The sequence below is a fragment of the Oncorhynchus mykiss genome, chromosome 17 (genome assembly GCF_013265735.2).
Source record: "Oncorhynchus mykiss isolate Arlee chromosome 17, USDA_OmykA_1.1, whole genome shotgun sequence".
In the NCBI taxonomy this organism is placed as follows: domain Eukaryota; kingdom Metazoa; phylum Chordata; class Actinopteri; order Salmoniformes; family Salmonidae; genus Oncorhynchus; species Oncorhynchus mykiss.
Window position 1 is genome coordinate 31,447,913 of NC_048581.1, and position 26,677 is coordinate 31,474,589.

At 43.9% G+C, this 26,677-nt stretch overlaps 1 protein-coding gene and 1 non-coding gene across 6 annotated transcripts in view; one reads left to right on the top strand and one right to left on the bottom strand.

Annotated features, from left to right (window-relative positions):
• Positions 1–82, bottom strand: trnas-aga. The gene has a single exon. It is a non-coding gene; the product is annotated as a tRNA-Ser (tRNA).
• A 1,021-nt stretch (positions 83–1,103) lies between these two features.
• LOC110493161 (nucleosome-remodeling factor subunit BPTF) overlaps positions 1,104–26,677 on the top strand; it is a 53,043-nt gene continuing 27,469 nt past the window's right edge. For 4 of the 5 annotated variants that reach the window (XM_036949709.1, XM_036949710.1, XM_036949711.1 and 1 more), the window contains exons 1-9: positions 1,104–1,863; positions 4,343–5,165; positions 11,032–11,252; positions 17,851–18,096; positions 18,635–18,826; positions 20,109–20,458; positions 20,687–20,905; positions 21,480–21,628; positions 22,423–22,554. In XM_036949709.1, coding sequence (XP_036805604.1) covers positions 1,344–1,863; positions 4,343–5,165; positions 11,032–11,252; positions 17,851–18,096; positions 18,635–18,826; positions 20,109–20,458; positions 20,687–20,905; positions 21,480–21,628; positions 22,423–22,554 — 2,852 coding nt within the window. In that variant the 5' untranslated portion in view covers positions 1,104–1,343. The remainder of the gene's footprint in view (positions 1,864–4,342; positions 5,166–11,031; positions 11,253–17,850; positions 18,097–18,634; positions 18,827–20,108; positions 20,459–20,686; positions 20,906–21,479; positions 21,629–22,422; positions 22,555–26,677) is intronic. The other variant, XM_036949713.1, reaches the window with a different exon arrangement.

The following is a 26,677-nucleotide window of genomic DNA, read 5'->3' on the forward strand; positions in this document are numbered from 1 at the left end:
CGTTGTCGGCAGGATTCGAACCTGCGCGGGAAGATCCCAATGGATTTCTAGTCCATCGCCTTAACCACTCGGCCACGACAACTTGATACTTACAGTTGAAATTATTCCTAATTTAACCTATGTCCAATGAAACCTGCTGCTATTTATCATTTTAAAGACTATTAGCTATTTCTTAAACTACCATTCACTATGCTGGTTGCTTCTATTGAGAATGTAGCTATAACATCGAAATAATTAGACTTATGCCTGCTAGACTTAATAAAGCAATGTGCTTGCTTTAAAGAGAAAAGCCTTGGCATAGACATACTACAGAGAGCAGGCATCAATCAACCAGTATACTAGACATAGTAGGCCTTGTCTAAATAGGCTACATTTGAGAACATAAACCACAGACTGTAATTAAACATCATGTAGCTAGGCCCTATCATAAGAGAGGGATTTAGGAAACATTGTAGCAACAAAGAGAAAAAAAAGAAACAGTGTTGCACCACAACTGCTGCATTGGTAGGTTTTGTCACCATCATTCATTCCATGGTGATGGAACTGTTCTGATGTTATACGTTCTGATCGAGAATGTTGAATGACCTCTTCATAATATCCACTGTGTGCATCAATAAGTAAACACCATGTTTGAACGTATAAATGCATACAATTTTCCAATGCAATACACAATATGAGTATTTTTTGCCATTAAAATAAGTTAATCGAATAACTGCATCAAAATTACAAACGGGGTCTCTTTGATAACAACAAATCAACTACCAATAGCTACATTATTTAAATGTTGACATATAGTGAACTCCTGCCTAATATGTGATAATATTTGCTCTAACTCTGAAACAACAACTTGGTTTCATGATTCTGATCTTTCCTGTGGCCGACTACGTATTGCTTGCTTACATTCTGGCTAGAATGACGACGTCAGCTGCAAATTGACAACGCTGTTACATTGTAATAAATCGATATTTTCTTGATTTATGTGAATTGGCATGACAAGTGAACGTAAATAAACAATCGTGGGGGCATCACGTTTGCATGGATAACACATTTTATGAACTAAATGCGTCTACTGTAGAATAGTGGTCACGTGACCTCCATACAGGGCCTGCTGTCTGTTTTCAGTGGAGGGAGATATCCGAAGAAAAATGGCGACTGCAGGCGACCTAAAGCGGGACGCCGGCCATTCTATTTGAACATTCTACTAAAAATTGAGCCCGGGGCTTGGTGGGGCTAATTGTGACTATCGCAACGTTGGTTAGGGTTTCCGAGGTTGCCCGGTTTCTCGGGTTTGTGTGGACTAGTCGCGCGCTAAAATTGAAATTAAAAATAATACATCTGCTACAATGCGAGGGAGAAGAGGAAGGCCGCCTAAACAGGCAGCGGAGATGCAGGAGGTTTCCCCTGGGCCAGTTCGCGGTTCAAGAGGGAGAGGGAGAGGTAACCGTGGTAGGGGAAGGGGCCGAGGACGTGGCCGCGGACGGGGTTCGGTGGTGGATACCGGCGATACAGAAATTAATCGGAGAGAAAACTATCATTCGTCCAGGGGCCGGAGGAAAGTTGGAGCAGCGACGACATCGCGGGGCAGAGGAAGAGGCAGGGGTTCGAGAGGTGGTCGCGGCAGCAGGGGGAGACGGCCACTGTGCAAGGTGGTCTACGATGACAACAGCGACGAGGAAGAGGATAATATTAGTTTGAGGTCGGAGGAAGACGAACTTTTACACGAGAATCCTTCCTCAGACTACGAAGAGGAGGCCGTGGACAATGAGTCCGATTTTCTGGAAGAATTACCAGATGAGGATGATGCTAGCTACTGTACAGATAGCAGCTTTCGGAGCCATGATAGCACGCACGGCAGCACTCCAGGTACGTTTGCTTGCAAATGCAATTTAGAAGCATTTTTCAAATGCACGCCAAAGTGTTACAGTTTTATTTAGCACATTTGGGAAGTAAGCTGCATTGTTCAAAATGGAGATTGCACTCATAAACAGGCCTTTGTTTAGGAGCTCTGGTGATCGTTTGCTAGTTCGCGCACAGTGAACAATACTGTCACCTCGCATGTTTTCTGTTATAAAAAAATCAGCAACTATTGGCAAAAATGAACACGAATTTGACGATGGGGATTATTGTAATGTAGAATTGTTCATTTGCATAATTGCACCATTTTGCATGCAACATATTAGGCGTTAGTTCTAGATAAACATTTAGCTACTTTCCATTCATTCATTTAGCAATTATCGTCAACAAGCTTGCCATGCTGCACTATCTGGCTACAAAATATCACGATAAGATTTATACCTTTTTTGTTTTAGAACTGCGCGTGCGTTTTTGATACTTTGTCGCCTTGCATGGCATGAATATACTGTTATACAGTTCCTGTAGTAGATGTAAACAATAAAGGGTCAGTTTCATCAACTAGTTGTAATTTATCCTCCTCCTCCTCCTCCCTTAGTTTAAGCATTTTTTTCCTTCAGAAAATCAAGTGTTGCGATAGATTTCGTGAGATTGTGGTCAAATCAGCTTGACAGGACATCATCGCGCGGCCCTTTGTTTTGAAAAGAGGCGCTCTAATTTCACCTGTTGCAGCTTGAACTCATTATAATATCACGTACTAAATTGTGCGGTAACCATAGCAAAGCCAATCTGTCAATGTAAACGAACAAGAGCAAAGGTAACCTTCTTTGAACAATAATTGTTGAACTGTAAAGTCAATGGTTTTGATCTTGTATAATGTCAAAACGTGAGTGAAAGTGACATTGATGTCATTCATGTACTTTGGACTTCATGTAGTCAATTTTCAAGACATTTATGCAATATTAAGGAACCATTTTGTATTTTTCAGGATTATGCATAAGATTAGTATACATTATTGTACATTTTCTGATATCTTTTGGTGTTCAGTAAAATCTTAAATTATCATAATTCCACATGTTCCTGTAGACCTGGAATGGATCTGCTGATTCATAATGCAATGCAGAATAATATTTCCATGAAATTACAGATTTATTCATATGTTATGTGTCCTAAAATGGCTGTGAATGTGTTTCATACCTTGCCCCACATCTCATAAGCACAGATGTTTACAGCCTAGACAACATGGTATTTCTTGAATCATAATTATATCTCTCCATTGCACCCCAGTGACTGACTATGCAAATAACCTCCTACCCCAAACAGGCCCGATTAACATGTGAATATGGCTGAATTGTTCAAGGAGTGGTTTATGTGCCATTCATATGACCTATAATCACATACACACTCATTTTATCACACTGAGTCACAAATACATGCTTACACATACACAGAGACTCTGTGCATAGGGCGGGAGGAATGAAGGCAGAAGTTTTTGTACACCGCCCTCACCGTGGGCACACGCTCAGGGGAGAGGTGCTTGTTGGTCATTTTTAATGTCACCTCATCTATGCCTTCTCTTAATGTCTAATGTTTGAAATCTAATTTAGAACTATAGTATGTCAGTTGTTATACCTAGCCAGGTCGCAATTGTAAATGAGAACTTGTTCTCAACTTGCCTACCTGGTTAAATAAAGGTAAAATAAAATAAATACCTACCTACTCTAGCTGATATCAGAGGGTGTGGATCCCTGGCTTTATGTTTCAGATTCTGAACTTGATCAGGGTCCATATTCATAAAAGGTGCTGATCTAGGATCAGTAAAGCCTTTTCGATCATAATGAATAAGATTACATGGACAAGGGGAGCTGACCCTAGATCAGCACCCATACTCTGGCCCAGGGTAGAGTGAGTGAAGGAAGGCCAAATTCTCCACTGCACAGTGAATACTCAAGTACCAGGTGCTAGGTCGGCTTATTTAAATTTTTAAGACTTTTTTTAAATGTATTTTTTTATGTACTGAGTAAATCAAAAGTTCTCTTTCCAAAGGGAGAAATTCTGTTTATAGAAGAGATTCAGACTTTATATACGCCGTGGATTTATGGAAGGGTAAAAAATTCAAGTTGGTTATAACCAATACGCTGTGCTTAAAAGTTGATACAGCGAAAGTAATGCATACATTCACAGAGCTGTTATCCAGAAACGGTAACAAAATAGTTACACACTCAAATGTGTTGAATAAGAAGCCCTGCCTGTTTGATAGAAACATCGACAGCTGTTATGGTTGATGCAAATTGCGCTGCCTGCTTTGGCTCATTCACTATGTATCTAGTTTTGTCTTTGTTTCTTCACCTGTTTTTGTTGTGTTTCTCAGAGTCCAGCACTCAGTATTAAAGGGACTTTTTTTCCTGACCCCATTTTATGTCTCTTGATTGATTTTAATTATTTACATCATTTATAGCCCTCTCTCTCTCTTCATCCCTCTCTGTCTCAGGCCGGAGGGGCAGACACCCACACCAGCCCCGCTCGCCCATCTTCGAGGCCAAGGAGGTGCCCTCCTTGGAGCTGCCCAAGTCCTCAGAGGACTTGCTGGTGCCGGCCAATCAGCTCCTCAACATCTCGGCCGTCTATGAGGTGCTGCGCAACTTCGGCTCGGTCCTGCGCCTCTCGCCGTTCCGCTTCGAGGACTTTTGTGCGGCGCTGGCAGGCCAGGAGCAGTGCACCCTGCTGGCGGAGACCCACACCGCCCTGCTCAAGGCCATCCTGCGCGAGGAGGACACGTCCAACACCACGTTCGGTCCTGCCGACCTCAAGGACAGCGTCAACTCCACACTCTACTTCATCGACGGCATGACCTGGCCCGAGATGGTGCGCGCCTACTGCGAGAGTGACCCAGAGTACCGGCAGGTGCTCCCTTTACTGGAGGGCGAGGAGTACCCCTACGAGCCTCTCGAGAGCAAAATTAAGGTCCTTCAATTCCTTGTGGACCAGTTCCTGGCCACCAACTTGGCTAGAGAAGAATTGATGTCGGAGGGGGTGGTGGCGTACGACGACCACTGCAGGGTGTGCCACCGGCTGGGGGACCTCCTCTGCTGTGAGACGTGCTCTGCCGTCTACCACCTAGAGTGCGTGAAGCCGCCGCTGGTGGAGGTACCCGAGGACGAGTGGCAGTGCGAGGTATGCGTGGCACACAAGGTGCCTGGCGTGGTGGACTGTGTGACGGAGGCGCAGAAGAGCCGACCATACATCCGCCAGCTGCCAATCGGCTATGACCGCCACCGCCGCAAGTACTGGTTCCTGGACCGCCGCGTCGTGGTGTAAGTAGACAACAACAGTCATTTTAAATAAGGTCATTAGGCCCTAATCTATTGATTTCGCATGATTGGGCAGGGGCGCAACCATGGGTGGGCCTGGCAGTGCAGGGCAAATGGCAGACAGTTTGTATGTTTCAGCATGATAATGCACGGCCTCATGTCGCAAGGATCTGTACACAATTCCTGGAAGCTGAAAATGTCCCAGCCTGTATACTCATCAGACATATTTTGGATACTCTGGATCTACATGTACGTCATTGTGTTCCACTTCCCACCAATATGAAGAGGAGTGATGATCACACCAGATACTGACTGGCTTTCTGATCCACACCTCTACCTTTTTTTTTGAAGGTATTTGTGACCAACAGATGCATATCTGTATTCCCAGTCATGTGAAATCTATAGATTAGGGCCTTTCAACTGCCCGAGAGGAATCCCTTTGACAGTTATATCTGCCCTACAATCAATAAGGCCTTTCAATTCACTGATTTCCTTATGTAACGCAGTAAAATCTTTGAAATTGTTGCATGTTGTGTTTATATCTTTGTTCAGTGGAATAAATAGTTATTTCAACTTCCTATTCTACCTGGCAGATAATTGTGTCTGTTCTAGACAATATATTTATATCTGAGTGTTCTGTAATGTTATATCCCCCTGGACATCCCTTTTCAAGCAATTGATTAGTTGGATCAGGTGTGATAGGACAAAAAATTGCTAGGGGCCTTGGAGGAACGGATTGGGAAACACAGGGTTATGGGTTAGGTTGGGGGGATGATGGGCTAGGGCTGTTGTCTCACCTGGGGCTGTTGTGCAGGATTGGGCCTGGTCTATCCCTGCCTAAAACACCTCAGTCTTTGAAGGGATGCTGTTGTGTTAACCGTTTGCTGTCCTGACACTAGGAGGAACATGAAAACCGTTGTCATCACAATGTGAAATGAAGACCGCGATACTAAACTGAGTATAGTGTCCAAACTCCTTTTTAAAAGGAAAGGATGAGTGTTGAAGGCAACTGATAATGGCTACCTCGGTCTTTCTATAGAAAGGTCCTTTGGAGGAAGAATGTGGGGCATATATTTTACACTTTTGTCTAACCCAGTGTTTCTTAGGTAGCCTAGCAGTTAGGGGGTTGGGCCACTAACTGAAGGGTCCCTGGTTTGAATACCCGAGCCGACAAGGTGAAAAATCTGTCTGTGCCCTTTGAGCAAGGCACTTAACCCTAATCTGCTCCAGGGGTGACGTACTACTATGGTTGACCCTTTACCTGGTCCTGGGGACATTTTTGTTTTTGGCCTTGCACTACACAGCTGAGTCAAATGATCAACTCATCAAGCTTTGGTGATTTCAATCAGATGTGTAGTGCTAAGGCAAAAACAAAAATGTGCACCCCTTTGGGCCCCCAGGAACAGGGTTAAGAAACACTGATCTTAACATTATTTACAAATTACACATGTTTGTGTTTACCTTCTGGGTATCTCAGCCTGTCACATCTCCAACAGTGCTCTTAGGTCAGCTACAGGATAAAAACATTTTTGGAGAGAAGACGTGCAACATGTACATGTATAATGGCAATATGAAGACTAATACATTTGGCAGTGCTGACAAAGATTGGACCAGGATCGATTCGCCTTGCTACCCTATAGGCATGCAACAGGGATTTGAATTTGATGCACACTGCTAATAGGAGCCAGTGGAGAGTGTGAAGGAGTTTTATACAGTCTGGTAAGGGGCCATAATGGAGTTGTTAACTGTGACAGAGGTATTGGAGCAGGCAGGCTTTGCCAGGGAGGAAGAGCAGCTTCTCTTGTCAATGTTGAGCTTTGAGTTGGTGGGCTAGCATCTAATAACTCTGTGTGATTGGGAAAGTCAAGTCTCAAACCACTCCCTAACCCTCCCCTTGGCCCTAACCATTTGTTTCTGCAGATCTGTAAGGTGTGAGATCCATCATTGCACTGCTTATAGCCTACCTTCCCAGACCATACAGGTCTGCAAACATCGAGGGGTTAGGGCTATGGGGGACGGAACTTTCTTGCCTGGTCTTTGATATGTCTTGGGTTTTTAATCCAGTGGACAATGATATAATGCACATTGATCTGACATAACCAGAAAGTACATGCTAGGACTAGTCCACAAAATATGTTGACATGTAGTAAATTAACTGCCAGTTGGTAGATGCAAAGATGATCTTTAGCTGACTCAAAGGTGTCTCCATTTTAGCAAATAAATCTCCCACTGACAAATGTAGGTGGCTAGCTAGCTAGGATCATTCTATTATCTTAGCTAACATCGCATTAATGAAATAAGCATTTGTTATCCAACTTGCTAGCTAGCAAGCTAGGTGAAAGAGTTGTTTATACGTTGGCTAAAAGCTAGCTTTTACATTTCATTTACAGTGCCTTGCGAAAGTATTCGGCCCCCTTGAACTTTGCGACCTTTTGCCACATTTCAGGCTTCAAACATAAAGATATAAAACTGTATTTTTTTGTGATGAATCAACAACAAGTGGGACACAATCATGAAGTGGAACACCATTTATTGGATGTTTCAAACTTTTTTAACAAATCAAAAACTGAAAAATTGGGCGTGCAAAATTATTCAGCCCCCTTAAGTTAATACTTTGTAGCGCCACCTTTTGCTGCGATTACAGCTGTAAGTCGCTTGGGGTATGTCTCTATCAGTTTTGCATATCGAGAGACTGACATTTTTTCCCATTCCTCCTTGCAAAACAGCTCGAGCTCAGTGAGGTTGGATGGAGAACAGCAGTTTTCAGTTTTCAGTTCTTTCCACAGATTCTCGATTGGATTCAGGTCTGGACTTTGACTTGGCCATTCTAACACCTGGATATGTTTATTTTTGAACCATTCCATTGTAGATTTTGCTTTATGTTTTGGATCATTGTCTTGTTGGAAGACAAATCTCCGTCCCAGTCTCAGGTCTTTTGCAGACTCCATCAGGTTTTCTTCCAGAATGGTCCTGTATTTGGCTCTATCCATCTTCCCATCAATTTGAACCATCTTCCCTGTCCCTGCTGAAGAAAAGCAGGCCCAAACCATGATGCTGCCACCACCATGTTTGACAGTGGGGATGGTGTGTTCAGCTGTGTTGCTTTTACGCCAAACATAACGTTTTGCATTGTTGCCAAAAAGTTCAATTTTGGTTTCATCTGACCAGAGCACCTTCTTCCACATGTTTGGTGTGTCTCCCAGGTGGCTTGTGGCAAACTTTAAACAACACTTTTTATGGATATCTTTAAGAAATGGCTTTCTTCTTGCCACTCTTCCATAAAGGCCAGATTTGTGCAATATACGTCTGATTGTTGTCCTATGGACAGAGTCTCCCACCTCAGCTGTAGATCTCTGCAGTTCATCCAGAGTGATCATGGGCCTCTTGGCTGCATCTCTGATCAGTCTTCTCCTTGTATGAGCTGAAAGTTTAGAGGGACGGCCAGGTCTTGGTAGATTTGCAGTGGTCTGATACTCCTTCCATTTCAATAGTATCGCTTGCACAGTGCTCCTTGGGATGTTTAAAGCTTGGGAAATATTTTTGTATCCAAATCCGGCTTTAAACTTCTTCACAACAGTATCTCGGACCTGCCTGGTGTGTTCCTTGTTCTTCATGATGCTCTCTGCGCTTTTAACGGACCTCTGAGACTATCACAGTGCAGGTGCATTTATACGGAGACTTGATTACACACAGGTGGATTGTATTTATCATCATTAGTCATTTAGGTCAACATTGGATCATTCAGAGATCCTCACTGAACTTCTGGAGAGAGTTTGCTGCACTGAAAGTAAAGGGGCTGAATAATTTTGCACACCCAATTTTTCAGTTTTTGATTTGTTAAAAAAGTTTGAAATATCCAATAAATGTCGTTCCACTTCATGATTGTGTCCCACTTGTTGTTGATTCTTTACAAAAAAATACAGTTTTATATCTTTATGTTTGAAGCCTGAAATGTGTCCGAATACTTTCGCACGGCACTGTAGCTATACAAGCAAGCTAAAACTGCACAGCTCTGAGAAGAAGCCATGTCGACCAGCTGACAGCTTATTATGCTAGCTAGCTGATTCAAGGGTGAGTGAGGGTGAGCCGAGAGACATCCGCAAGAGTGCAGCCATCTACATAGGAGTGTTCACAACTAGCTAACAGGCTTTCGGCCAATGCAGCAATCGCTATGCTAACATATAAACAGCTAACTCTTGCTGTTCCACCCTGTTGCTAAAGCTACCCCACACTGGCTAGCTAGCCAGCCCCGACAGAAGCGCCAAACAATCAGTAATATATTATTATAAGTGATCATTACTTATTTATTCATGTGTACAGTGTCAATTTCAATCAGGGACTGAGGTTATCCACGCACGAAACACTGTTAACCCAGAATCAAAATTGAAGCAGAAGTGCAAGCAATTGACCCGTGATCATGTTCAAACTGTGAGCTTTTTTTTACATGACAGATGGCACTCTTCAATCTTCGCTTTTATCCAGAGCGGCTTACATCACTTTTTTAGCTTCTCTGGTAAGGTACAGAAAGGCCAATGCCTCACTTGTTTGAAGGATAATGACAATGTAAACACACAAATATTAGTCAGCGATAGCATATACGCCAGCTATTAAGCACAAGTCACAGATGGTGTGGTAGCAGACTCCTTTAACCTGAGAGGAGAGTGTCACACACTCATGTACACGAGCACAGACACACACCTGAACAGAGGGATTCGGGGGGTCGCCTTCACTGTCTCATTGCCGCTCCCACTCAAGAAAGTGGCCTTCACTGGTTGCAGTGTAATCGATCTTCACCATCCCCATAGAGAGAGAGAGAGAGAGAGAGAGAGAGTGTGTGTGTGTGTGTGTCTCGAGTGGGTGGTTGCATCCTGAGAGGATGCTGACTAGATTGTTGGAATACTGCCTAAGGCTAGTGAGACTCAGGCCTAGACCCTGCTGTGCACAAAGCTGTCCATTTGTTGATATTTGATGTGGGCCTATGTGTTATGCATGCCTAGAGCGCTCAAAGGTCTTACAACTTTAATTTCCCAATAATCATGTTTTCCTTGATTGCAGCTAAGGCCATGTTAAAACGTAAAAGTGCAATTCCATCGCTTCTCAACCTCATTTTCATTGTCTCCAGCAATGGGGCGGCAGGGTAGCCTAGTGGTTAGTGCCTTCAAAGTTCAAATCCCCGAGCTGACAAGGTACAAATCTGTCGTTCTGCCCCTGAACAGGCCGTTAACCCACTGTTCCTAGGCCGTCATTGAAAATAAGAATTTGTTCTTAACTGACTTGCCTAGTTAAATAAAGGTACAATAAAATAAGTGTATGTGTATGTGAAAAAGGTGCATTTTCTGCGTTCTACCCGATGACTGATTTTTCAAACACATTGAGATTCACGGTGACATGGAGCAATAAAATGGCTTGAAACTCGTTTCAGGTTTTGAAAATCACCGTTTTTCTTCCTTTTAATCCTACCTAGAGAAGCATTTAGAACCTTATCTTTGCAACCACAGATCATAGAAACACACCTTTTTCACATATCTAGACACCCGTATGGTGCTGGAGAGTTTGTAACGTGGCAGAATGGCTTTTAAGGAAAACTTGCACCATAGACACATGTATTAAATAGTTGTCAGTACTATGTCCTTACAATGGACAATTTACAATGGCAGGTGTCTGCTTAAATGTTCTTCACTCTACTGCTCGTCATTTGATGGTGGCATCAATTAATCAAAGATATTGATCTCTTTCTCCCTTATACTATCCTTCTCTGTCTCCCATATTCTCTCCTTCCCTGTCCCCTCCATCTCCCTCTTATCTCTCTCCCCTCCTCTTTTTCTCTCCACCCCCTCCACCGGTGTCTCGCTCACTTCCTCCACCCCAGTGAGGAGGACGGCGAGCAGGAGGACAAGACCATCTGGTACTACAGCACCAAGGTGCAGCTGGCTGAGCTGATTGACTGCCTGGACAAGGGTTACTGGGAGGCCGACCTGTACGCCACGCTGGAGGAGATCAGGGACGAGGTGCACACGCACATGGACATCACCGAGGAGCTCACCAACAAGGCCCGCGGCGTCAACAAGTGCTTCCTCACCGCTGCCAACGGTAAGAGATGTGGACACGTTCAGATGGATGTAGGTTATGTAGAACAAACATGCCCTATCTGACATGTTGAATAAAGTAGAATACAAATCTCTTAATGGCATTTCTGCCACGTTTACCTACTGAACGAGGCCTAGGGTACACACGCAGGTTTTGGGATTTTTTTTCTTATTTATTCTAGGGAGGTCGACCGATTTTATGATTTTTCAACGCCGATACCGATTATTGGAGGACCAAAAAAGCCGATACCGATTAATCGGCCGATTTTAAAAAATATATATATTTATTTATTTGTAATAATGACAATTACAACAATACTGAATGAACACTTATTTTAACTTAATATAATACATCAATAAAATCAATTTAGCCTCAAGTAAATAATGAAACATATTCAATTTGGTTTAAATAATGCAAAAACAAAGTGTTGGAGAAGAAAGTAAAAGTGCAGAATGTGCTATGTAAGAAAGCTAACGTTTCAGTTTCTTGCTCAGAACATGAGAACATATGAAAGCTGGTGGTTCCTTTTAACATGAGTCTTCAATATTCCCAGGTAAGAAGTTTTAGGTTGAAGTTATTATAGGAATTATAGGACTATTTCCCTCTATACCATTTGTATTTCATTAACCTTTAACTATTGGATGTTCTTATAGGCACTTTAGTATTGCCAGTGTAACAGTATAGCTTCCGTCCCTGTAGTTAGTGCGCGCTAACTAGCTAGCCATTTTACTTCGGTTACAGCAGCCTCATCTCGGGAGTTGATAGGCTTGAAGTCATAAACAGCGCAATGCTTGACGCACAACGAAGAGCTGCTGGCAAAACGCAAGAAAGTGCTGTTTGAATGAATGTTTACACGCCTGCTTCTGCCTGCCACCGCTCAGTCAGATGCTTGTATGCTCAGTCAGATGCAAGTCAGATGCTTGTATGCTCGCTAGATAATATCTAGTAATATCATCAACCATGTGTAGTTAACTAGTGATTATGATTGATTGTTTTTTATAAGATAAGTTTAATGCTAGCTAGCAACTTACCTTGGTTTACTGCATTCGCGTAACAGGCAGTCTCCTTGTGGAGTGCAATGAGAGAGAGGCAGGTCGTTATTGCATTAGTTAACTGTAACTGCAAGATTGGATCCCCTGAGCTGACAAGGTGAAAATCTGTCGTTCTGCCCCTGAACAAGGCAGTTAACCCACCGTTCCAAGGCCGTAATTGAAAATACGAATGTGTTCTTAACTGACTTGCCTAGTTAAATAAAGGTATTTAAAAATATATATTTAAAAAAAATCGGCGCCCAAAATTACTGATTTCCGATTGTTATGAAAACTTGAAATCGGCCCTAATTAATCGGCCATTCCGATTAATCGGTTGACCTCTAATTCTAGGACTAGTATTGTCATTTACAGTCATTTCAGAAGAAGGTTTTACCAGTTCTTTGCGTAGTTATTTACTATTAAACTACCGGTATTACATACTGAAAACGTGTCTATTGAATGCAGCTCTCTGTAAATTGTTAGATAACTAACCTTACATTCCCCATAGTACACATCCTATTGTTTCCTTCCTTTTGAAGTCTATCATTGTGTTACTATCATTGGATGGGTGAAAGCTTTACATTGAATCTATTGAGACCCCAGTGAATTTTCAGCACAGTTTAGTAGGGTAAAGCTGTTATGTATTTGTTTTTACATTATAAAGTAAGTTTAGGCTTTTTCTTCAAATAAGACCGTTTGGTTGTGTCCTAAATGGCACCCTATTCCCTATGTAGTGCACTACTTTTGACCAGGCCCCATAGGACTCTAGTTAAGAGAAGTGCACTATGAAGAGAATAGGATGCCATTTGGGATGTACACTTAGTCAAGAGCGGCTAATTCCAGTAATTAGCGTTTGACTCTGACAAATAAAATCAATGATTGGTTGTTTGGCTGTTGCCCGTCTGAGGGAAAGGAGCACAATTACAGCAAAGCCTGCCTCAATGGAATAGATTATCAATCTCTCTGAATTGGGCCACTCTGTCTTTTCCATCAGTAATTGGTTTTGCCTCTTGACAATGCTCAGTGGTTTGGAGAGAACTACTAGTCTATTACTCTATTCCCCTTTCAGTTCTTCCCCTATGGTGAATGAATGGTGTTAAGTGATGATCAAACACTTACCCCGACTATGTCCCAAAATGGCAAATGTAGTGCACTACTTTTGACCGGGTACCTTTTGGGCCGCAGATACTTTTGTTGATATTCATCATTGGCATCATTTTCTCTGTTCGGTTGGTTCTAACGAGGCTGCAGATTGCCTCCTGCCCACGGCTGCACCTCTCAATGTCTCTGTGTTGGTAATGTGAGGGTGCTGATCAGCACGGCAGCATACACACACACACACTTAGTTCAGATCCATGGTATTGGGTGTGTGTGTATGGGTTTTACAATTATGACTCATGAAAGTTGTGCACATTAGCATTTTGTGTGTGTGTGCATGTTTGTTAGGAGGGACGTGCACATGCACATCATGTAAGGCTCTAGATATAGTAGTCCATGTATGGTAGTGTTGTGGGTAATTTTTCACCATGTCAGTTCCATTATTTGAATTCCAATTTGTTCAGTTTTTTTCTGTGAGCTCAATTGCGTTTCAGTTTCTCTAGAGATAAATCACATCTTGAGCGAACTGTGCGATGAAGATGGGAATTGTAGTTTCCAACAGGCCAATGTTCTACATAGTTTAGGGCAGACAAAATTGTAATGAACTACGATGACCATAATCCATTGCGCAACTACTTGTCCTGTCTGTTTCTTTTACCACATGCTACGGAAGAGACTGAAGAAAATACATGATCTAAGTGATTGATAGTTGGTATTCAGCAGTCATAAAACTTATGCCTTATTTACTTTGAAGAACAACTAAAATAATTATTTTGTCAGACTGCATAGGTAGCAGTTGTATAGAGATGAGATGATAACTGAATGAAATAATAAAGTTGTAATATACACAACAATAGAAATATTTTATTAAAGTAATGTGAACAGCTGATGCAATTGGCAGTCACTTGCATCGTGGGACTTTATTAATTGTTTTATTCTATTGTTACAGCATTCAACCCACATTCAACATTCAACCCACATGCATTTAATGTTTAAATGTTTAAAAAAATAATTGAAAGGAAAAAATATTTTTAAAAATGTGATAATCGAACCGACCTCAAAAAGCACTAATCTCTCTGCACTAATGTATGTAACTAGCATACCGCTGTCCCTCTCCCACCCGCCTCTTGTCAGATTATCATAGTGGATTTACCACTGCCATCCCAAAGCAATATCCTAAATATTTCCAAACCCCTCCTATTTGGGTAAGTAGGCCTTAATCAGTGGGGCAGTAGCAGGTTGGCTGGCTGGTTGTTTTTGAGTGCCTCTATCTCCTCCTGTGCTGGCTTGGCCTGGCTGTAGGCTCTGGGGGCTGTGGCACTGCTCCAGCAGGCTTCACTGGGAGGAGGTCCAAGATGGCAGGACTGAATGCCTCTGAGGCAGAGAGAGAGGGTAAGGGGGGGGGGAGAGAGATGGTCAGATAGAGAGGCAATAGTCTTTGGTGGGGTTGAGGAACAGTGGAAGAATATGGAGGTGAAAGGGGAGGAAAGAGATGGAGAAAGAATGATGGAGATAGAGGATAAAGAAATGTAAAAAAGAGAAAGAGAGGGAGATGGAAGACGAGGGGGGACATGGCTGTGCTGGGTGTCCTCCTGTCTTCTATACGTAGCCAAGTTAGCCAAGACAGTCCAGCTGAGCCAAAGGTCCCTGGCTCTGAGAGTGTGAGGCGCTCCATTGTCTAACACCAGAGAGCCTGCCAATGACTCCTCCTCTGCCCAGTCTGTCTCCCTCTCTGTCTATCTCTCTTTATCCTGCTTGCTCTCTTTCTCTCTGCCCTTCTTTCTCTCATCTCTCATTCTCCCTCGATCTCTCTTGCTCGCTTGCTCTCCCTCTCTCGCTCTCTTTCCCCCCTTCCTCCCTCTCGCCCTCCCCCCAGTTAAGTGAATACTACTCAGTCATGTTGAAGGGCCATAGGAACCAGTACAGCCATTCCATGACATAACTTTAATCTCCAGTCCCAGTTTGGCTGGGCTCCAAACAGTTTCCTTCTCTCCTTCATGACAACTGATCTGATGAAAGAACAAATGGGATGGTTGAATGTGATAGGGTGTTAAGGCTATCCGATCCTTTTACCTATCAGTGGTCTCGAGGTGACGACAATAATAGGAAGCTGTTGTAACAGCTATTCGGCTATGTATGCTATTGCTGAGACTTTTTAGATTGGGACTTGTATCTGTAGCCTGGTCCGAGATCTGTTTGTTTGACATGGCAATGACCGTAGGACTGCGTTAGAGAGTATAAACAGATCTGGGACCAGGCTATTGTAACTGTGCAATTGTGATGGACTCGGACACAGGCTGAGATCCAGTTCTCTGTTTGCGTGCCTCCCATTGAGAATGACTGGTTTGAAATCTCACCAGTGAGTCTACTTACGACCGGCTCCTGCACTGTGGAAATCACATTATGTCTGAAAGAGCATTTTACACACTTTCTCTCTCATAAACACACCACACACACACTCCATAAGACACTGACATTGGGAGCGCGATCCCAGACTGGGCCCCCTACGAAGACACTTTAGGCTGCTGTCAAGGTTTCTCCACCACCCACACATACATGCTGTCAAGTGACAAATGACAGAGGAAGTAGGCTATTTCTGATGACTGCAACAACCCGTTTTCCTTTGTTACCATTCCATCCTTCCCCCCGAAATATTAAATAACCTGCTTCATTACAGAGTACGACTGAAATTTCTCCGCATGTGGTCCTGCCATAGAGTGGAAGTCACACATTAATACAGGCTAATTTCTTTGTTTTTACTGCATGGAGCAGTTGTATTAAGCCGTGACAATTTCTCGCTATGCGGCTATCACTTCAGATAAGTCTAATTTTGAGGCAGTGTTCAATTCAAAGCACAGCTGGGTGCTAATGTGCTCATTCCCAGACAGACTACATGACCATTCCTATAGTATAACCCAGAGAAAAGCACAGTCAGTAGCAAGCTTTCAAGCACAGGTTTGAGTGTTTGATTTAGAGGTCGACCGATTAATCGGAATGGCTAGCATTGATTGTTTTTTATAAGATACGTTTAATCTTAACATAATCACTAGTTAACTACACATGGTTGATGATATTACTAGTTTATCTAGCTTGTCCTGCGTTGCATATAAACGATGCAGTGCCTGTTAATTTATCATCGAATCACAGCCTACTTCGCCAACTGGGTGGTGATTTAACAAGCACATTCATGAAAAAAGCACTGTCGTTGCACCAATGTGTACCTAACCATAAACATCAATGCCTTTCTTAAAATCTAAAATCAATACACATATATATTTTTAAACCTGCATATTTCGTTAATATTACCTGACAACATGAATTTCTTTCAACTAGGGAAATTGTGTCACTTCTCTTGCGTTCTGTGCAAGCAGAGTCATCGTATATTAAGCTGTTTGGGCTTAACAGCACTTTCCTGCATTTGCCAGCAGTTCTTCGCTGTGCTTCAAGCATTGCGCTGTTTATGACTTCAAGCATATCAACTCCCGAGATTAGGCTGGTAATACTAACGTGCCTATAAGAACATCCAATAGTCCAAGGTATATGAAATACAAATGGTATAGAGAGAAATAGTTCTATAATTACAACCTAAAACTTCTTACCTGGAAATATTGAAGACTCATGTTAAAAGGAACCACCAGCTTTTATATGTTCTCATGTTCTGATTAAGGAACTTAAACGTTAGCTTTTTTACATAGCACATATTGCACTTTTACTTTCTTCTCCAACACTTTGTTTTTGCATTATTTAAACCAAATTGAACATGTTTCATTATTTATTTGAGACTAAATAAATGTTATTGATGTATTATATTAAGTTAAAATAAAAGTGTTCATTCAGTATTGTTGTAATTGTCATTATTACAAATATATATATAAAACATTGTTCGATTAATCAGTATCGGCTTTTTTTTGTCCTCCAATAATCGGTATCGGCATTGAAAAATCATAATCGGTCGACCTCTAGTTTGATTCTTCTGGCAGAATTGCGCCGTGGTCAGTTCAGAAGATGTATTGATTTTAGCGTTTTCTGTCAGTGTGGGATGACGCTATAGCGAATGCATAGTCTGACTGACTCTACTCACTATCGCTTGCTGGCGAGAATACGAAAAATGCTTTGAGTTATAACTGTTTTATAGGCTAGTCAATAAAACAGTAGTTTATGCTCAGACTGTATATGAGACCGTCAAGTTGTAGCTCAGGGGTGCATAACTCAGCGCCTTGATTTTCTGCTGTCCCGCTGGTTTCAAATTCTACCTGAATGATCACCATTCTCTAATAACTCAGATTTTATTGTGTTGTCTGTCCTTGATAGTGTTTAGTCTATATACTGCTAGTTATTTTGTATTTTTGGCTGAATGTTTTAAAGATATTTAGTTTTCCCACAATTAAACATTTTTAGACATACATAATATGTATTTTAATTATCTAATAAATTAAATGAATCAATCAATCTGTGTCCTCTCCCTTCTCCAGAGGAGATCCTGGACCGGCTGAGAGCCAAGCAGGAGGAGGAGCTGGAGGAGGTGAAGCGCCGGGCGGCCAAGGAGAGGGAGAAGGCGGAGGCGCAGAAAACTCTCCGGAAGGAGGAGGAGACGGAGGGGGGAGAGCACAAGGAGAAAACTGATGAACTCGAGAAGAAGGGAGATGAGGAGGGAGCAGGGGAGGGTAAGGCTGAGAAGGACAATGACCAGGCGACCAAGGAGGGGACCACCATTACAGGTAAGAGACACACACACCATCTAACTACAGCTACTGCTACATCGTGGCCCTACAGGCTCTACTGGCCTGTTTGATATTACTGTGTCTTGATATAGAGCGATGAAGGCCTAATTAATTATTGATCCGTTTCCCACAGCTCTCTTCTCTTTCTGAGCCAATTAGAAATCCCTTGTGTTGCTTGTCAACACATCGGAGACCACTTTGTCATCTTAAAAACAATGACTTCAGCAATACTGCTGATAACTCCTCTGTAATAAGCATACTCACAAGTTTTACACAATGCCTGCTAGTCTTATTACAATACAGCATCTTCTATATACACAAGCTGGAAGTGCTTGTTGTGCATATTCCTCACAGTCTGATACATACACTTTGACCAACTCTGTTTGAAATGTGTAATTTTATTGGCTGCCATCTTGGCACCAAAAGTTCCAAGATAATTACATTCTGGTGAGAATGCACATTTGAATGGAGTTAGAATGTTTTCAACATGTAGCATAGTTTGCCAAATTCTGAATATCTGGGACTATGGTTGTAGCTGAGCTGGCTCCCTCTACTGGTGAGGGCTCCATCCCTGAGGGAAGTAAGCCTGATCTTCTGGCTCCACAACCCACCCTCCCCGCAACAGAGGCCCCCAGCCCTGCCGTGGGGGGGCAAGACCTCCCTACCGGGGCCCGAGAGCCTGGGGACGAGGCCCTAACCAACATGAAGGGAATGCAGGAGGCTGAAGGTACCAAGGGGGTAGTGTCACTGTGAATTTTGAACCCCATTCATCAACCCCTTCCTTTAACTTCCTGTGCTTGGGTTGTTCCTCTCCTCACATCCCGCCTTACCCTTGTCGGACCGCTCTACCTTTGGCCGCTGTCCCTCTTGCATCCATCATTTCATTGGCTGTCAAACACCTCAATAATTTATCCCGCAAACAGTAGGATTTTTCATCCCTTTCAAACACCTGAATTTCAGCCTCGTTATTGAACGCTTGTCGCAACTCTGCTGAATACCTGCTTTTATTTCATTCCAAAATAACGCTTACATCTAATTGCTTTGATATGCAATCAGACTGAATAGCTTGGCATGAATCACAATGACTTTCAGACATAGCGTTTGATTCTGAGCCTTGCGGGCACTATTTAACCAGTCAGCAGAAGTGCTTCGCTTCTGGCTTGCCGGCTTGTTATCATTATCATCATTGTTGGATGCTTACCCTTAGAGAACATGTCTCATTGTGAAGTTTAACCATCATGGCTGTCATGATTCAATATCCATCTTCATGTGTTGCATTTTAATAAAGAGCTTTACCTTTACTGTACTACTGGTATAAAACAAGGTGTGTTGGGTTTGGCCATATGTTGCATTCCTGTCATGTTGACACTGTACCTTCAATCTTTCATTGGATTGGTGTCTTATCTGTTGACATCCATATTCACCTCTGGGTAGACGTTGGCCTTAGGCTCAGATCTACAATCAGCCTTACCCCTCTCTCACCATTTCTGGAGAGAAACTCAGAACTGACCTTGGACCAATCATGCCTTTAATGCATGGGTCCAGATCATTACTATGAATCATCATTGGCTGTGTAAAAGGCAATGTGTGGGCGCTACAGGAATGACACGCATGCTGCTTCATGACACTAGAGGGAGCTATTTCATGTCATTTGAACTTTGAAGGGACTGTCTGTTGGGTCTTCTCTTGAGAAGTCCACATCCCAGGCAAACAAAAATATGTATATTTGATTACATGCCACAATCCAAAATGAATGAAAAGGGTAGGCACCGTATAATTTCCTAATTCCCTGGTGGTTATTCGTTCGTTTGGGTCGAGGCATATAGCTGGATCTACATACATGATTGCGTACCAGCTGCAAACAGATAGGATGTGGATGTGGATCTTGACATATGACTAACTTTGACGTCTGGAAAATATGTGTCAAACTTAGATTTTGCCGTATAACATCCCTTTAAAGCATGATTTTAAATAGAGACTTATGTTGTGATTTTTTTTGTGGTTGGCAGAGAAGGCAGGTTCTGTGTCTAGCTCTCCCAGGGGAGAGGGGGTCCCCAGCCTGAGCCAGCCCTCTCAGCCCGGTGGTGAGGAGAACAGCAACAGCAGCACCATTGCCAGGGAGGCCCCCAGGGTCCCGGAGGAGCCTGACCTAGCCGACAGGTCCTCTCAGTCTTCTATCAACAGCCAGGACGACCAGGGGGTGAACGGTGAGACTGGTGGCAAGCGGACGGTAGTCACTCCGGGCGGCCGCATGGTGACCCGCCTGCGTAACCCGGAGAGTAAGCTGAGCCAGCTGAAGAGCAAGAAGGTGGAGGAAGCCGTTCATGAGGCCAACAAGGGCTACAAGGAGGGCAAAGAGGTGATCACTATTCATCTACAAAAAAAATACTGATTAGCCATTGCATATCCTTAGGTTGTTGCCCGGTGTACCAAACTTTGTTTGAGATTACTTTATATTTTTCGTTATCGTGGGTCACATTTTTTTCTTCTAAGAATATCATGCATTTATTTCAAGTGTCGCTCGTCTGTTATCGAAATATAATGTATTTGATTTACCTTTGATTTGACCCCCCTCTCCTCACTCAAGGTGCTGGTGGTGACCCCGGCGGGCGATGTGTCGCGCCTCAGCACGCGCAGCCTAACAAGCAAGGAGGTGGTGATGAAGGGCACACTCAGCCACTTCTTCAAGCTGGGCCAGGAGGGCAAGTTCCGCGTCTACCACAACCAATACAGCGGAAATACGCTGGCCCTCAACAAGCCCCAGCACCGGGAGGACCTGGACAAGCGGCGACACCTCTCGCACAAGGTAAACTTTAAGATAACTTTAGCTTGCATACAACTGAAGGAGTCAACAGAAACTTGAGCAGATAAACACTTGCGATAAGTTTTAAGTTCAACTGTTTAAAGGGATACTTTGAGATTTTGGCTATGAAGCCCTTTATCTACTTCCCTAGAGTCCGATGAACTCGTGGATACCTTTTATGCCTCTGTGTCCAATATAAAGGAAGTTATAGGTAGTTTTGCGAGCCAATGCTGACTAGCGCAATGACTGGAAGTCTACAGGATAGCAATTGCGCTAGTTAGCAACTTTCTTCAAACCGCACGCAGAGACATAAGAATGGTATCCATGAGTTTGTCTGACTGTGAGGTATACTCTAAAGTATCCCTTTAAGTCTATGATGCCTCCTTTCAATCGTGTTTGTATCTTGTACAGTACTGGTCCTACATCCTTGTTTAATTTTAGCTGGGGTTTTTTCCATCTATTTTTCTAATTGTTGCTCCTGAAAGCATTTTTAATTTGTTTTAGATGTACAGTGCTTTGTGATTTCCCCATGTAATGAAAAGCTCTCTATATATAAAACTGTTATTTTATTATTCAGTTTTGCATGACGCCGGCAGGCGACTTCAAGTGGAACGGCTCCATCCACGGCTCTAAAGTGCTGACCATCTCCACGCTGCGCCTCACCATCATCCAGCTGGAGACCAATGTGCCCGCACCCTTCATGCACCCCAACTGGGCCTCACATAGGTACGGATGGAATGTGGGCTCTGGGTGATTTTGAGATCCTAGTTGGTTGATTTATATGTTTTGAAAAAATGTGATCAAAATGTTCTTAACCCGTTAAGAGTCTAAGCCAGGGGAGGGGGGTTCTACATGTTCTATATGGAATTGTTTTAAGAAGGTCATAACAAGGATCATTTAGCTATTTGATTTAGAAGTTTAAGACCCCTTGAAGTATTCCTTTTTTGGGGGAAGGATTACATTTTTTTGCTTTACTGCTGTAGGCCCATACAAATGTGTTGAATAACATATTCGCTACATTGAACAACAGTCCCCCCGAAAAATCAAAGGGAAGTGTGTTTTGAAGTGTCTGTCCTATATATGAGAGATATAAGAAAGGAACATACATTTTTTTGGACATTTATTTAAAGTGTTCGTTTAACCATTGTGTGCTCTTCCTCGTTAGGGGAGGGGGGCACAGGCTATTATTCAGATACTAATTTGTGACATTATTTGGTGATATTTGTTTTTACATGTTCATTGACGTTAGCATGCTCTGCTCTTGTTCAGTTCTGACCCCAGCAGTCCCAGGTGACAAATAAAGTCACACTGTCATGATTTACGTGTTGTTGTCTGTTCACACTGCTATGCTTTATCTTGGCCAGGTCGCAGTTGTAAATGAGAACTTGTTCTCAACTAGCCTACCTGGTTAAATAAAGGTGAAATAAATCAAATAAATAAAAATGTGATGTCACCATGCTTCCATATGATGGATAACACCATTGTCTGACTCCCTTTGGCTTTGTTTTGGTTTTCATCAGGAACAACTGGATTAAGGCGGTGCAGATGTGCAGTAAGGCCAGGGAGTTTGCCCTGGCCATGGCCATCTTGGAGTGTGCCATCAAACCTGTGGCCCTGCTCCCTGTCTGGAAGGACTCTCTGGGACACACCAGGCGAGTAGACACAAAGCGCACACACACACACAGCCACGTCTTTCACTTGAAATTGGCATCGTCTTCAAGAGAACATATTTTACCGTATTTCATCCTTACATGTCATTACCACTTCAAATAACGCCTTAATACCATTTAATCATACAAGTCTGCAGCCACTTCCAAGTCTGAACAAGTGTAAACCCTAGACCAGTGGCGGCTGCTGACTACCCGGGGCACTGGGTGGTTGGAGATGTCAGCAAAGCAGCGTGACAGAAATATAATGCCAAGTTTTTGAACGAACGGTCGTTTCTTTGAGAAGATGTATATAAAGAGATCTGTGTATTTGAACAGCAGCAGAAATACACCTATTTCACTTTTGCATGTGAAAAACTAAAACAAATGACCACTGCTGAACATGCTGCCACTGTTTTGAACAAATTAGATTATACTATTTAGAATCAGCAGCCGGCTCACAAACAAAGTGCACCAGGAAGAACGCAACAAGCAGGCAGATGCAATAAGTGAAAACACATTATCTAACTGGGGATAACTAGCTAACTGGGGATAACTAGCTAACATAATGTTACAAAGAAATAAGTGAAGACACATTGTCGATAGTTACCGGAGTTGTAACTCCAGTTCTATGAGTGGAGCTCCGCCCAATAGGGGAGCTCTGCTCCTAGTGGTTTGCCTGGGCAGCGAATAGCCTGAGAAAAAATGATGCACACACCTGCAGCCAATAGGAGTACAGATTCCACCTCAGTCAGCCACCCGAGAAATGATCTTCAGCGAGACTGGGGGATCGGAAGGACCTTAAATCCTATGGGGCTCCGCTCCACTCATAGAACTGAAGTTACAACTCTGGTAACTATTGTTCTATATCGTGGAGCTCTGCTCCTAGTGGTTTAAGGCGGAGCGTAACACTCTAAAATGTACTCCCTGCCTAACCTAACATTTCCCAACTCAATGAAAAGGCCTGTTCCATCAATGACTGCGACCAAATCCTGCAATACTGTAACACACTGTGAAAACAGACTGTCACAATGTACTGCGTCATCCGTCTAATCCGCCCTACTCAGTCCCGAGGCACCGGCAATGACTAGTGGGCAGATAATACAGAATATGAGTCGTACTAATCTGTACAAGCAGATAATGAACTCAACACTGTCGGTATTAAAGATGGGTCAAATAGTACTGTAACACAAGTTATAGAAACTATATCCCTAATCCTTCCGCCCAAACACAGTCATAGACCTGTGGGCAGGATAAAATACATGATTCTACTGTGCCACCCCAGCCATGAGTCATGTAGTCCTTCTAATAGGAGAAAGCGGACCTAATGGAAACCCTGTCCATTGATCCTGCGTTTCCCTCCTTAATTCTAGCCTTCCCATCAGCAAAGCTGAGTACAGGCTGAACCAATTTAGAAGGCCTACTCACTGATTCCTCAGTGTAACCCGCCACACTTAATCCATAGGCAAAGCCAATGATTCGTGGGCAGATAACAGAATGTGGGCCAGCTACTCTGCCTCAGCAGATAGATAGATACCTCAATATTCCATCAATTCCAGTGATCGGTCTAATAGTAAAGCAACACTAGTTACAGCACTATTTCCCTCATCACTCTGCCCCTACACAGTGATACACTGGTGGGCAGTCTAGACATTCCCTGCTGTACTGACGGTGTCAAACAAAGGTCATGTCACACGTGTCTTACTCTCTGACAACTAAGAGAGCGGACCTAATGGGAACCCTGCCCAATAGTCCTGCATCTCTTATTAACTCAAGTTCTCCCTTCAGCCACGCCGAGTACAGAACGTGGTAGAGAGTTAGACGACATGTCTAACAGGTAGAATCAGATAAAAGGAGATGGTGACGACCAAGACGCTGCTGCACAAGTATCCTCTACCCCTGTTCCTCTGAAAAGGACCGTAGACGCCGCTACTCCACGAGTGCGGTCGCCCTGCCGCCTCATAAGCCGCCTCAATGCCTTCGCAAAACCAATGAGACCGCTGCTGTTTTGAAAGTTGTCTACCAAGTGTTCTAGCGTCGTGACACACAAATGACCTAACCATTGCCGTGCGATGCACCGGGCACAGGCAATGAAGCCTCTCCTCTCCACATGAGGAGGGGGGGGAGAAAGCCCATAGCACAACGGTCTGTGACCTATATGAGCTCTTATTAACCTTCGGCATAACTGCCGGGTTAAGACGTAACACCGCTCTGCTCAAGTCGCCATTGATGGCAAGGCAGTCGGGTCTCATCGAAAGAGCACACAAATCACTGACCCGCTTGGCTGTAGTCAAGGCAAGCAACAGTGCCGTCTTCAGAGACAAAATCTTGAGGGGGATTTGATTCAATGGCTCGAACGGCGTCTCGCGGAGAGCCTCGAGTACCAAAGTTAAATCCCACTGGGGCAGCGTGGCTCTAGCCGCTGTCCTAAGCCGCCCCGTTCCAAATAGAAACCGTTTCACTAGAGGGTGGCTGAAGACGGTGTCTCATGACAAGCTCTCGACCTGACAGCACACGGGGTCCACGTTCTCTGTGGCGCACTATTGTGAAAACACATTCCATCTGCTGGCATATGTCCTGGATGTGGAACTGGCACGCGAGCCCTATATGGTTCTGATTACTGAATCAGATAACCCACGGCGCTCTAACCTGTCCCTCTCAGTAGCCAGACCCTCAGTGGCTAGCTGATTTAGAGGCAATTGCTCTATCATGCCTGCCGCCTGAGACATCGCCTCCTCTCTGTGGAATTGGCCGTGATGGCGCAATCAACATTTGAGTCATCTCCGTGTGCCATGGAGCCCTTTGGCGATTGGTATGATTTACTGCCCTCCTGATCTCACGCGGGTTAGCAGTGGGAGAATGCAGCACAGCGATGGAAATGTGTACAGGAGAACATCTGGCCACTGGTGCGTAAAGGCGTCTATCCCTAGTGGCGGTTCGTCCTGGGCTCGTAAGGAAAACCATAGGGGACAATGCGTTCACACGTGACGCGAACAGCTCCACCTCGGCTCTCCTGTATCGTTCCCATATTTGGAGAACGATGTTGGGGTGCAGCTGCCACTCGTTGTCTCGAGACACGAGGTCTGCTCTGACATTCTGACAGCCTGGAATGTGTGCAGCTGTCAACGAGCGGAGGTGCTCGTGAGCCCACAGCCACAATTCCTCTGCCAGCCGGTGGAGTGCAGGAGACCTGACTCCTCCTTGGCGATTTATGTAGGGTACTGTGGTTCGGTTGTCCGACCAGACCAACACGCTGTGACCCCGTAGGGTAGACACGAAGTGGGTCAGAACCAGTAGAACTGTCTCCAGATCCAGGAGGTTGATGTGGCGCCCGAGCCTGACATGTCCTTCCCCATCCAGTCAGACAAGCGTCTATGAACACTGGAATGTAGGAGGACACTCTGCCCAATGGGACCCCTTGCGTCAGAACGGGTCTCTCCAATAGTTCAGGTCCGCTCTGAGCAAGAGGGGAACTACCAACGATGGTGCCATAGTTGGGCAAACCATTGCTTTGTTCTGCGCATTTGCAGAAGTCCCAGCGGAACCACAGAGTGGGAGGACGACATGAGTCCCAAGAGTGTCATGACGGAATGCGCTGTCCATGTGATTTGGATGAAACCTTCGTAGGGCTAGCAACAAGGCAGCCTGCCGAGGATCCGAAATTCGAGCCTTCATAGGCAGCTGTAATCCCAGGTATACAATTAGATGACTGGGCCAAGGTGTGCTCTTTTCCCAATTCACAGCGAATCACTGTCTGTGTTGTGTGTGTGAGATCGCCAGCTCTGCTGACGGGGCGAGAACCAGTAGGTAGGCTAGTAGCCTTATCCCTTATTTGGAAAAGGTGCCAGGGCGTACCCGAATGGCATCCTCATATAATTGTACGCCACCCCTTGGAAGGCGAAACGCAGAAACTTCCTGTGACGCAGATGCATTGGCACATGAAAGTATGCATCGTTTAGGTCTAGGCTTACACAAAAGTCCTTGTTGTGAATACATTCCAGTAGATGTTTTGTCATAAGCATTCGAAAGGGCGATTTGCTACGCTCTCGTTGAGAGTGCGTAAATCTAATATCGCCCTCGTTCCCCCGTCTTCTTTGGCACTCGGAAGTAGGGCGAATATAGCCCACTG